The sequence below is a fragment of the Octopus sinensis genome, linkage group LG14 (genome assembly GCF_006345805.1).
Source record: "Octopus sinensis linkage group LG14, ASM634580v1, whole genome shotgun sequence".
Classification (NCBI taxonomy): Eukaryota; Metazoa; Mollusca; class Cephalopoda; order Octopoda; family Octopodidae; genus Octopus; species Octopus sinensis.
The window spans coordinates 47941507-47954479 of NC_043010.1; the positions used below are offsets into that span (position 1 = coordinate 47941507).

Below are 12973 nucleotides of genomic sequence, written 5' to 3' on the forward strand. Positions count from 1 at the left end.
ACATATGTACCAGTTGAACATAGGGGGTCGATGTAATCAACTTATCCTCTCGCCTGAAATTGCTGGCCTTGTACCAAAATTTGAAATCAATTTTTATTTCTTTATTGCCCACAAGGGGCTAAACATAGAGGGGACAAACAAGGATAGACAAAGGGATTAAATCGACACCAGTGCATAACTGGTACTTAATTTATCGACCCCGAAAGGATGAAAGGCAAAGTCGACCTTGGTGGAATTTGAACTCAGAACGTAGCGGCAGACGAAATACAGCTAAGCATTTCAACCGGTGTGCTAACATTTCTGCCAGCTCACCACCTTATTTGAAATCAATTTTATAAGCACTATTATCTAAGTTCAACTTCACCTCTCATCTTTGGGGTGGGGTGGGGGGTTAGTAAAATAAAATAAAATACCAGTCAAGTGCTTGCTTACTGTTGCCTTGCTTCATGAGGCTAGGGTGATCCCAGGTTAGTGCTCCCAGAGAGCTGACCAGGTCCACCAAAACCCTCCATCATTAGCAGTCTTGTGCCTGCCCCTCTGCATTCTATGAGGTGATGTCAAGCCTCTGGGGATCTTCTTTAATCATGTCCAACCATCTGGTGTGGGGCCTGCCATGAGGCCTCTTCCAGCCCACAGCTGCTGCATTGAATAAGTGTAAAGCCCTGGTAGGATAATCAAGTGAGAGACGGAGGACATGTCCATACCAGCGAAACTGCGATCACATACCAGTCAAGTATCATCAACTATATCCATTCTTCATATTTGAAATCTTGTGCCTTTCTAAAAAGTTGATATTATCGTATGGCTACCATTAGTAGCTTTACTCAAAATTATGGCACTGAAGTAGTGAAACACCATAAGGACAAAAAAAACAACATGACTGAAAACACACACACACAGATATTGGTTTCAAATTTTGGTACAAGGCCAGCAAATTTGGGGGATCCCAGTGCTCAACTGGTACTTATTTTATCAACCCAAAAAAGATGAAAGGTGAAGTTGACCCCAGTGGAATCTGAACTCAAGACGTAAAGGGGCTACACACAGAGGGGGCAAACAAGGAGAGACAAACAGATTAAGTCGATTATATCGACCCCAGTGAGTAACTGGTACTTATTTAATCGACCCTGAAAGGATGAAAGGCAAAGTTGACCTCGGTGGAATTTGAACTCACAACGTAGCAGCAGACAAAATACTACTAAGCATTTCACCTGGCATGCTAACGTTTCTGCCAACTCGCAGCCTTATGTTGCTTACTTTCTGCCTTACAGATATTGATGTGTTTCACAGTGTGGACAACAAATAACTGAACTTCTGACTCTATAAGAGTAGATGATTAAGTGAGTAATGTGACTTAATCAGAAATAGAGGATTAGAATTGATGACAGAAACTAACAGCAAAATGTTCAGAGTTTTGAAAAGAAGTTTAGGGAATTCAATGAAAACAAGAAAATGTTTAGATTAGATTGGGTGATATGTATCAGAAGTGCATGATGTGAATTGCAGCAGTTGAGAAGAACTGCATTGAGTATGATCCAGCTTCTATATGTAAATATAATGTAACTGAAACCTACATTGCTGACAAGCTAATGAAAACGAGGGCTGAAAAAAAATTATAGCTAATGATAACTAAAATTCAAGTGACAAATTGGTAGTTGATAGAGCATAGAATAAATTGCACTATATTTGTTAAGACTCTCTGCATTCAAACTTGTCCTTCATCCTTTCAGGACTAAACCTCTTGTTTCATTATCACAATTGAAAAGTGTACAGATTTAAGTGAAATTTTTGAAGTTACTTTTGTCAGTAAATTACAAACTTACTTTTATCAGTAATTCTATCAACAGGAATAAAAACACACAAAAGTTTGCAAAGGTAGATAAAAAATTTGTAAGCAAATTTAATGAAGTGAAATTTATGAAATTACTTGTCATTAAATTATGTATGAAATTACTTTCATCAGTAATTGTGAACTTCTTTCTGTCAGTAATTTGTTGTTCTTGTTTGTAAATAGTGATTGAAAACTTACAGTGAAAACAACAGCAATTGACCTTAAAGCAAAAACAATAGCGTCTGAAAAATGAATGTGAAATCAATAGAGGGTGAGTGAAATATAGAGAGAGGGGGAGAGAGAGGGCTAGCTAGTTAGACAAATAAGATAGATATAGGTATAGAGATAGAGAGAGATGAATAGACAGACATAGATAGAGAGATATAGACATCACTGATGCTAGAAAACTGGAAGTAAATATTTCTGAAAGTTTTCAAAGATGTGAATCTAATATAAAAAGCAATATTTTATATTTTTTATTAAAAAATCAAATGAAGAGCCTAACATGTGTCCAAGGTCAAATTATTCACACATCACAAGCATGGAAGCAATTGAAGCTGTTTTAGTGTGAAAAGCAAATACACACACGTCTCTATTTTATATATTAGATGATACTGTGATAATCTTTTCACCAATGGATGTAAGGGAAACAATGAATTTCTGAAAGTTACTTTGCAAAGAGTTACCTCCCTTGTCCACATAACCCACAAACAGGTGTTTTCTGCTCCCAGGTGGTGCATTACTCGTTATGTGAAAAATTTTAAGAGTCTAAAACCATCCATGGAACATAAGTAATGTATGTTCCAAGTGTGGAGAAAATCAGTTGAAAAATACAGCCATTAAAACCTTTTACACACACACACAGAACAGGATGTATATCATATATATATATATATACACATATATCAAATATATATACTATATATATATATGATATATATAAATTATATATACATCATATATATATATATATATATATACACTATGTATGTATGTATATATATATGTATATATACATATACGACGGGCTTCTTTCAGTTTCCACTCACAAGGCTTTGGTCAGCCCGAGGCTATAGTAGGTGCCACACAGTGGGACTGAACCCAGGACCATGTGGTTGGTAAGCAAGCTACTTACCACACAGCCACTCTTGTGCCTATATATATATATATCATAAATATTTATATCATATATATATATATATATATATATATATATATACACAGCTGTAAGTTAATGTAGTTTATAAGATAATTGTTTATTCCTTTGTCATCTCATTTTCTTGCAAGTATTTGGTGATCCTCTCAGAGCATATACCACTTAAAAGCACCCAGTCCACACTGTAAAGTGGTTGGTTTTCTGTAGAGTATCCAGCTATAAAAACCTTGCCAAAACTGACCTTGCTTGTTTTTGTGCCATGTAAAAAGCGCTACTCACCTCACCTGTGCTTGTGCCATGAAAAAAAGCACTAAGTCCACTCTACTGAGTGGTTGATGTTAAGAAGGGCATCCAGCTGTAAAAATCCTGCCAAAACAGTCACAGAAGTCTGGTGCAAGCTTCAACCTAGCTGGCTCTTGTGAAACTGTCTCATCCATGCTAGCATGGAAGACGGACATTAAAAACCAGAACGATGATGATGATGATATATATAAGTGTGTGTGTGTGTGTGTGTATATTACACTCATGGAGTGGTTGGCATTAGGAAGGGCATCCAGCTGTAGAAACACTGTCAAATCAGACTGGAGCCTGGTGCACCTCCGTGGCTTACCAGACCCCGGTCGAACCGTCCAACCCATGCTAGCATGGAAAACAGACATTGAATGATGATGATGATGATGATGATGATATATATATATATGTATATCAATATACAGACACACATATTCTTTTTTATCACTTAAAAATAATATCCTTTAACAGCTTTCACGAGATTCATGGTGCTATCGCAAACTTTTATTTTACCACAGATTAAAAATAGTGACATTAAGTTAATCGGATTATTTACCACATAGTCATGAGTTCAAATCCTACTACTGTCATTTTGTTGTGCTCCTGGGCAAGGTAGCTGATGCTGTTTGGTTCAGTCTTTTCGACTAGTACCTTAACAAAAATAGTCACACCCTACTTCACGGATTAAGTTGTTTATGATGTGAAGGACATCCAGAAGCACTAAATGTATCATTGCACCCTTGCAAGCATGGAAAAGAAGATTAATTAAACAAAAAAAAAAATAATAAATAAAAATTTAAACAAGGAGATTAATTAAAAATTAATAAGTAAAATAAAACAAGAAAAAAAATCAAACAGTAAGAACCAAAATCAAAATACCAACTTTATTTTTGTTTTGGTTTAAGCGAGCAATAAAAATTTCAATTAATTTAAACAATATCAGTTGTTTTTCAGCAGGACTAATATAAAATGAAAGAACATTTTTCCTTCCTGTTTTTCACTTTTCGGCATTAGAAAAATGTTGAAGCAACATAAACTTTTCATGTGGGGAGAAAATAAAAAATAGAATGAGTTGGAAATATAAATAAATGTGTAAAAAAAAAAAAAAAAAAAAAAAAATTCTCTTAAATGGGACTGAATGGGTGGTGTAAAAAAAATGTTAAAAAAGAATATGAAAATAAAAAAAATCCCCAGCAGCGAAACCATGCTGCAATGTAGAACAGAATCCCCCTCCTCTTCGTTTCGTTTTAAAGACTGAATGGAATCCTGGTTAAAATAAACTCCACATAGTAGAACTAGCAGTCAATGATGAGAGCAAATACTACTGGAGAAGAATTGGTTGGTTGCTGTAGTTGTTACTGAGATTTGTTGCTGTTGTTGTTGTTGCTGTTTTTGTTTACTTGTGAAGTTCACACTGTTGTCCAGAGTAAGAACTATGACCGTTGTTTTGAGAGGAGGAAGAAGGTACCAGCTGAATAGACTGGCGAGTCAGTTAAGCAGTGACCAAAGTGAGTGTGTAGCTAGATTGGCTACAGTCATCAAACAGTTTACATAACACAGGGCTACAGGCTGGCTGGCTGAGCTGGCTGGCTGGCTTGGTTGTTTCAGTGTGAGGGTTGGCCACATCCTGTTAAAAATACAAGAAAACAATTTTAAAACTGCAAAGATAAGAAAGCAAAAAAAGAATATATATGTGAAGGCATGTGGCCTAGTGGTTAGGGCATTCGGCTCACAATTGTAAGGTCGTGAGTTTGATTTTCAGTAACACGTTGTGTCCCCTTGAGCAAGACACTTTATTTCACGTTGCTCCAGTCCACTCAGCTAGCAAAAATGAGTTGTACTTATATTTCAAAGGGCCGGCCTTGTTACACTCTGTGTCATGCTGAATCTCCCTGAGAACTACGTTAGGGGTATGTGTATCTGTGGATTGCTCTGTCACTTGCACATTAATTTCACGAGCAGGCTGTGCCGTTAATCGTATCAGCTGGGACCCTCATTGTTGTAACCAATGGAGTGCTCCTATATATATATATAATATATAGAAGACATTACTATACATAAATGCCACATGCTAGGAGGGACTCTTAAAGTAAAAACTACAAAAATAAATAAACACATTGTACTCAATAATGCAACTCTCGAAGAAAGTCACTTAAAAACAGGACTTGCTTCGAGAATTGCATTCAGTACGATGTGTTTATTTATTTTGGTAGTTTTGACTTTAAGAGTCTCTCCTAGTGTGTGGTATTTATGTATAGTAATGCCCTCTATATAATATAAATAAATATGTTTAAGTGAAAAAAATTGGTGGATTTTTTCTCTTATGAGGTTTTACACGCTAACTACTTGATAAATTCATATAAAGATTTTATCCTATTTTTAAATTGTATATATATATATATATATCATCATCATTAGTAAGTTCATAAATTCAAAAAAGAAACACACTAAAGCATTAGAGCAGTAATGTATATTTTAGAAAGTTAGAAGTTATGGTCAGTCATAGAGTGACCGGTGGTTTTGCACATATAAAGCGCTTAGCTGTACAGATGACTCCATCCACAGTATGAACAGTTATTTTTTGCTTCGAAAACCAACTGGTTGTTACATATTTCTTCCTCCAGTTCTGAAGAGGTTATGTGTCTTCAGCCATTGGAATCTGATGAGTTGCCTATACTGATCAGATCTATATTCATAGGCACTCCAGTCATGACCATCCTGTCTTTTTTGTCAACTAGTACTACAGCTACATAATCCAATGTGTTTTGAGAAGCTTTGGCCACTATTTCTAACAGGTCAAGAGATTATGTAGAAGCTTTTATTCTATTTTTACCACATGAAACTCTCTTTTTCTCCCCCATTCATTTTCTTACTTCCTCTTTTTGCCTATCATTTGCTTATCTTCACTTTCCTCAGTCTTTCCCTGTCACTTTTCTTTATCCTGTCTTCAGACTCTCACAACCTCAAGGACAGCCCTCCACAAAAAAAAAAAAAAAAAAAAAATCCTCTCGAAACAAAGGGAAAATGTCATTCCAGCTTACTTGGTATTTCTTCTTCACTTCGTCGTTTGCGGCTTGAATCAGAGCTAAAAGAGAAATTATGAAATAAAATGTAAATAAAAGCAACATCAACAAATAATTTTTAAGGTACGTTGACAAAAAATGCTGTTAAATATTAAGGCCTTCAGACACAAACGTAAAGAGAAAGACTGAGAAATTCAAATATATTTTTACTTTAATCTGCATTGAATAACATGATTGCACTATGCTTGAAAACATGAGAGATCAGTTCAGTTGGAATGCTTTTGAGTATAAGTCTCCTTCATCAAGCCTAAACAACAGTATATCAAATCTTCTTGTTTATCAATAGAATATAATGTTTCAACATCAAGTTTAGTATTTCAACAAGATTTTTATAGATTTACATATTTATATATTTTTGGTAAAAGCTTGACAAGGCAGCTGGCTATATCATGACAACACTGCAAATAACTGGAGGTGAAAGACTATTTTTCTCCCAGCGATTTCACATTGCAATTTGCAAAATGGTCAAGTATTATACTTGCATTGAAGTATAGATTTGTGATTTAGGGATTCAAATGCATTGCAGATACCTAACTCTATCTCTGGATAGGTCAATTTGCACTATGTACCTCAGTTCAACCAGTTGATGTTGAAAATACTTCAAAGGCAGAATTGGTGGTACCTTTTGAGAGCTTTTAGGAGCATGGGGATGACCACTTCTGTGTATACCATAATTTTTGTGTTGGTTTGAATGTCTTGATCTTGGAACACTCTCGTTCGTATATGGCCAAAAGCAGCACTGGCACTTTTATTCACTTAACACTATCATTCATGCAGAAATTGCCTGGGGTTAAGGTTGTTTTAGTTATGTCAAATACTAGTGTCAAGGGAAAAGACACCTGGTAACAATCTGTAAAAGTGGTTGGTGTTAGGTCAGGCATCAGCAATAGAAATCAAAACTTCTGGTAAAAATATTTGTTTTTCATCTACTTAATAACACAGAGTATGGAATTATGTATTGGATTTTGGATCTGAGAAGTTTGTGAAGAGATTAACTTGAGTTTGGGCTGAAGCAAGTTGAGTGATGCGTTTTGTCCAGAAGCACAAAACAGAAATAGCCTCTAGAAGTAAAAGTTTTGAACACATATTCTTGAGGTTGGTAACCAGTGCAGCATCTTAAACCTTCAGTCAGTGTGAATCACTGAAAGATCAAGAAAGTTATATAAAGGCATGGGGAAGGAAAGGCTTCAGAATACTGTGTTTTACAGAGAAAATGAAAGTGAATCAAGAGAACTTGGCAATATGCTACACAACAGATATGTCCACTACGTGCTAGCATGAAAAAAAGAGAAGTCAAAATCATGGTGATAATGTTTAGAAAATGCAAAGTTAAGAAAAATATAGTGAAAAAAAAAAAGAGAAAGAAATGAAAAATTCTACAGACCAGCTGAACTCTGGGTTATGTAACAACTCTAGTTGCATTTTTCTGTCTTCAGCACCATATTCATCCAATTCTGATATGGAGGTTGGTGGTCGGATGTTGGGAATGTATTTGGCAAATACGTCTGGTTTTAACTGGGCATATTCTAGAAAACAAATGTACATACATATACATCACTGTCTAAATTCATTATTATCAAAAGTGGGTAGCTGGAATGGTAGTCTTCTTACAAGGACCACTGGACAAATGAATGGCTGTTACACCAAGTAGGTGAAAGACGACAACTGAACATTGTGTAAAAAAACAAAAGCTCATCTATTATGGTTGTATTCAAAGAAGCAGAGGTTTGGAAAACATTATCATGACAGGAAGAGTAGGGTTTGTGTGCTAGGTGAGGTTAGAGTATGACAGGGTGGCAGAAACAGGTGACTTACTGTAAAGGAGATATATGGCTACCCAAGTGTGTGTGTGAGAGAGAGAGAGAGAGAGAGAGAGAGAAATGGTGAAAAAAATGTGTTGGGGTAACATTTCAACAACATAAAGTAGTTTCAACTTACATTTGTATTAAAATTTGCTACAATATTGAAACCATCATCATCATCATTCTTTAACGTCCATTTTATTGATTTTATTAATTCTTATATATTATGATATTTGAATATATTATTTATTGAGATAAAATAAAATATCAAAATTGATTTGTTGTATATGTTGTATAATATTTTAGAATATTGGGTAATGTTAGTTGGTATGGGTTGGACAGTTTGACCAAAGTTGGCAAGCTGGAGAGCTGCACCAGCTTCAAGTCTGATTTGGCCTGGCTTCTACAGCTGGATGCCTAACACCAACCACTTTACAGAGTGTACTGGATGCGTTTAACGTGACACTGACCTGAGCACTTTCATGTGGCACAGGCATGAGTGCTTTTTATGCGACACTGGAACAAGGCTATGCAGGGCCAATCCCCTTCCCCAGGAGGAGCAGCCTTAACACTTCTGTTGTGGTGGACAGCAAGGCACCAGATAAATAACAAATTTTATCATTTTAATTCGACCCTGAATTTCACTTAGCATCTCATATTTTCATTTTGTTGAATGAAGTAACCCTAATGACAATGATGGAGTTAATCCAAATGTAAACATGAATTCAAAAATACCCCTAAGGGGAAATAATTCCTGTGAGTGTTCTACATTCAAAATACAAATCAGCATTTCCCAACGAAATTGTGGTGGGGCATAGGATCCAAATTTTTCTTTTTTTTTTAGTGGGACATGGAATTGTAAAAACCATTTTTTCACAGCAAACATACTACACCTATACTCAACCTAACTAAAACAATCCCTCCCGCCAAGCATACTGTGTGAAGACTGTTTGCTACAGTATAATGTTATTCTAAATCCCTTGTGTGGATATTTTTTTAAGGAAAATATATTATTATGAAATATGAAATATTAAAAATAAAGTTGCCTTTTTTTCTAATCACTGGTGGGGCATACATTTTTCTGGAAAGTTATAATGGGGCCTGGAGGAAAATAGGTTGGGAAAAACTGGTTTATATTGCCCAATAATTTAAGATCTCATTGGATATACTTCCCTTGCTTCTTGATTTTAGAAATTATATATCCCTAGAGAGAGGTTTGTATTTACTAAATGCTTGGATAATTTTCGCTGATCAAAGTATTTCAACTCACTATGTTACTTGTATGAGATCCACCATAAATATTCTTTTCTACACTAGGCACAAGGCCCGAAATTTGGGGGGAGTGGGATCAGTCGATTAGATTGACCCCAGTATGCAACTGCTATTTAATTTATCGATCCTGAGAGGATGAAAGGCAAAGTTGACCTCGGCGGAATTTGAACTCAGAACGTAAACACCCATCATAAATATTGAATCATACACATTCAGGAAAGTCCCATGTTCACTCCTCTCTCTCTTACTGTCTCAAATACAAATACACTGATAATTACCTGGATTTAAAGAATAAAGGTTTTTGATAATGCTTGCCATCACAGGAGGGGATATAGTGAAGGGAACAGACAAAGCTTTCTCCAACAAATCTGCAAAGATACAAAGGAAGCATTTAGACACATGCCATAAAAGCCAAAAATGGTGGAATCTTAAATGCTGTTCACTACAAACCATCACAATTTAAAAAAGTAAAATTACTGGATTATTTCTCCTAGAAATGAACAAAAGTTCGAGAAAGTGATTAATTTATAAGAAATTTCTATGTCAGCTTTAACAAAAGGAGTTTTGTGACTTTTTGTTGCCTTCTTTTTTCGAAAATATTTTAATGCTCCTGGTTTAACCCCAACACATACCTAACACTTACTACTTCTATGAAATAGATGGGGCAGTCATACATTTGAATGCAACTATAATAGTAGATTTATGGGACACAGGCACTAGATATCCAGTGACTACTAGCATCTCATAGATTTGCTTGTTTGAAGCTGACCTGGGGTTAAACAGCAACAATTGTTGTTGTTGTTTAGTACCAGATTATCTTTGACCAAGCAGACCTATAACCAAAGGCATTCCGACTGCAACCAACTCATCTTTTTCCTTGTGCAGAGATTATATTATCTGTATCCTTTTCTAATATTTGGCTTCTATTTATAGAAGATCAAGCAACCATACACAGACATTCCTTTGTATTTGTTATTGGCAAGATGAGTCTATAATTGGATGGAATTCTGGTATAAACACCCCATATAATCTCCCATAACTTTTTTATTTTTTGGAATTTTCTGAATTTCTGAATTGTATGGGAATTCATACAATTATGCTAAAAAAGGAAATCTTTCTTTGCCTATGTGATTTAATAGCAATTTAGCTGTTACTTTTCGGCACATCTCATGACCACCTAATACCTTCCTCGTTTCTTTGTCATTTTGACATGTATTGATGTTTTTCGATATTTTTCTCCCCATAAACACATTTAATAGAATGATGATGCACCCAAGAGTGGTCCATTGCTGAGATTTAATCAAAAAATTTGAACTGTCCATAAACAGATTTTAAAAAAGTGAAACTTTTAGGATTTATAGGGCGGTGGGGGTTACAAAGTTTTTTTTCATAATCGTATGTGTTTAACTGGTACTTATTTTATGGACCCCGAAAGAATGAAAGGCAAAGTAGACTCTGGCAGCAGAATTTAAACCCAGAATGTAAAGACAGACAAAATGCTTAGCAGCAAGAAATCTCAAGAACTGCTGTATGGATTTGGATGAAACTTTCAAGGATGTTTGGCCTCATGACTGGCACGGTCTCATTAGATTTTGGGACCTATCCGGTACCAGACAAGGATCCTGGATTATTTTTCCAATTTTTTTTTACTTTACATACATCTATATGTAATGTTTCACATAGTTCTCTTGTATATACACACACATACACACATATACTCACATATCTTCAGCGTTGAACATTACCATCCCATTTCCATTGTACACACACACACATGCACGCAAACATACCTCTCTTTTACACACACATATATTCATACTTCAAACGCCGTTTATCAGCTTTTTCACCCCTTCCTTCGATATTCATCTATCACCCCTTCCTTTCTCATTCATATGATGCTCTCTTTGCCATTTATCTCCTCTGCCTTCACCTCTCACTCAGGCTCTATTTTATATATATATATATATATATATATATATATATATATATATACATATATATATATATACACAAATATATAAAAAGACAACGCTCATTATTATATTAGGAGATTATACATACATTTCAACACTTTACAATATACTTACATATATACATAATTCTATACATCAATCTAAAACAATAGGATTACTAAGGGAAGCCCAGAATTTAAGAGAAGGGAAAACCAAAAGGTCTCATGATATTCATTGAAGGATTTTATTTCAGATATTCTCATTTTAAAAATCATCTCCAGTTAATCATTGAGAGGATGTTGGTGTTGCATTGGCTCTCTGAGTGCTCTTGTTGTTGTTGTTGTTGTTGTTATTGTTATTATTATTATTATTATTAAGGCAGCAAGCTGGCAGAATTGTTAGCCTCCTGGGCAAAATATTTAGCAGCATTTCATCCATCTTTACGTTTTGAGTTCAAATTCCACCAAACTCAGCTTTGCCTTTCATTTTGTTGGGGGTCAATAAAAATAAGTACTAGTTGAACACTGGCGTCAATATAATTGACTTATCCCTCCCTCAAAATTGCTGTCCTTGTGCCAAAATTTGAAACTATTATTATTATTATCATTATCACTACTATTATTATTATCATTATTATTATTATTATTATTATTATTGTTGTGGCAAACTGGTAGAATAGTCAGTACACCAGGCGAAATGCTTGGCAGTATTTCTCCCATCGTTACATTCTGAGTTCAAATTCCGCCGAGGTTGACTTTGCCTTTCATCCATTCGGGGTCGATAAATTAAGTACCAGTCAAATACTGGGGTCAATATGATCAACTTTCTCCCACCCACAAAATTTCAGGCCTTGTGCTTATAACAAAAAGGATTATTATTATTATTATTATCATTATTATTATTATAATTATTGTTATTATTATTATTATTAGTTCTTACATAGACCCCTAAAAGATAAAATACAAAGCTGACTTTGGTGAGATTTGAACTCAGAGTGTAAAGGGTCATAACTAAATACTGCAAGGCAACTCTGTGCAATGCTCTAGTGATGCACTGAACAAAGCAAGCGATTCGGCATACAATTATAATTTATGTTAATATACTCACTAAGTAAGTTATTCACATGCTGCTCTACAACAATCTCGCTAAACAGATTTCTCAGTTCTTTATTTAGGTCTGTCTTTAATTTGGTTTCCACATAAAACCGGTTCTGAAACGGAAGAAAAAGAAAAACAATAGAAACAAAATTGAAAATTAAGTAAATCTGCAGAATAAATAAGCTGAGATGAGCTGCAATAAAGTACTCCATAAAAAAAGGTAATGAAGATAATGCTATTAATGATTATGGTTGTTGCCCTTATTGATAAGCGCTGATCAGTTCTAAAGCAAGAGTCTCAAATCTTATAATAATAACGAACTTATTGTATCTCATCAGAAAAAGTAACCAAAACTGCATGAACAGAACACAGAATATGTACAGGAAGTTAACAGTAAATAAGTCTTAAAAGAAAAAAAACAACAGGGGTTGGGGTATCAAGTGTACCATTGGGGAATTTCATTAAGCATGGAAGTTTTGAAGGACTGGC

At 35.0% G+C, this 12973-nt stretch overlaps 1 protein-coding gene across 1 annotated transcript in view; it reads right to left on the minus strand.

Annotated features, from left to right (window-relative positions):
- Positions 1 to 4148: 4148 nt before the first annotated feature.
- Positions 4149 to 12973, minus strand: part of LOC115219225 (CDK2-associated and cullin domain-containing protein 1) — a 42718-nt gene continuing 33893 nt past the window's right edge. The window contains exons 6-10 of the mRNA XM_029789360.2: positions 12495 to 12597; positions 9714 to 9803; positions 7746 to 7887; positions 6320 to 6363; positions 4149 to 4905 (exon numbers count right to left, since the gene is read on the minus strand). Of these exons, the coding sequence (XP_029645220.1) occupies positions 4883 to 4905; positions 6320 to 6363; positions 7746 to 7887; positions 9714 to 9803; positions 12495 to 12597 (402 nt within the window). The 3' untranslated portion in view covers positions 4149 to 4882. The remainder of the gene's footprint in view (positions 4906 to 6319; positions 6364 to 7745; positions 7888 to 9713; positions 9804 to 12494; positions 12598 to 12973) is intronic.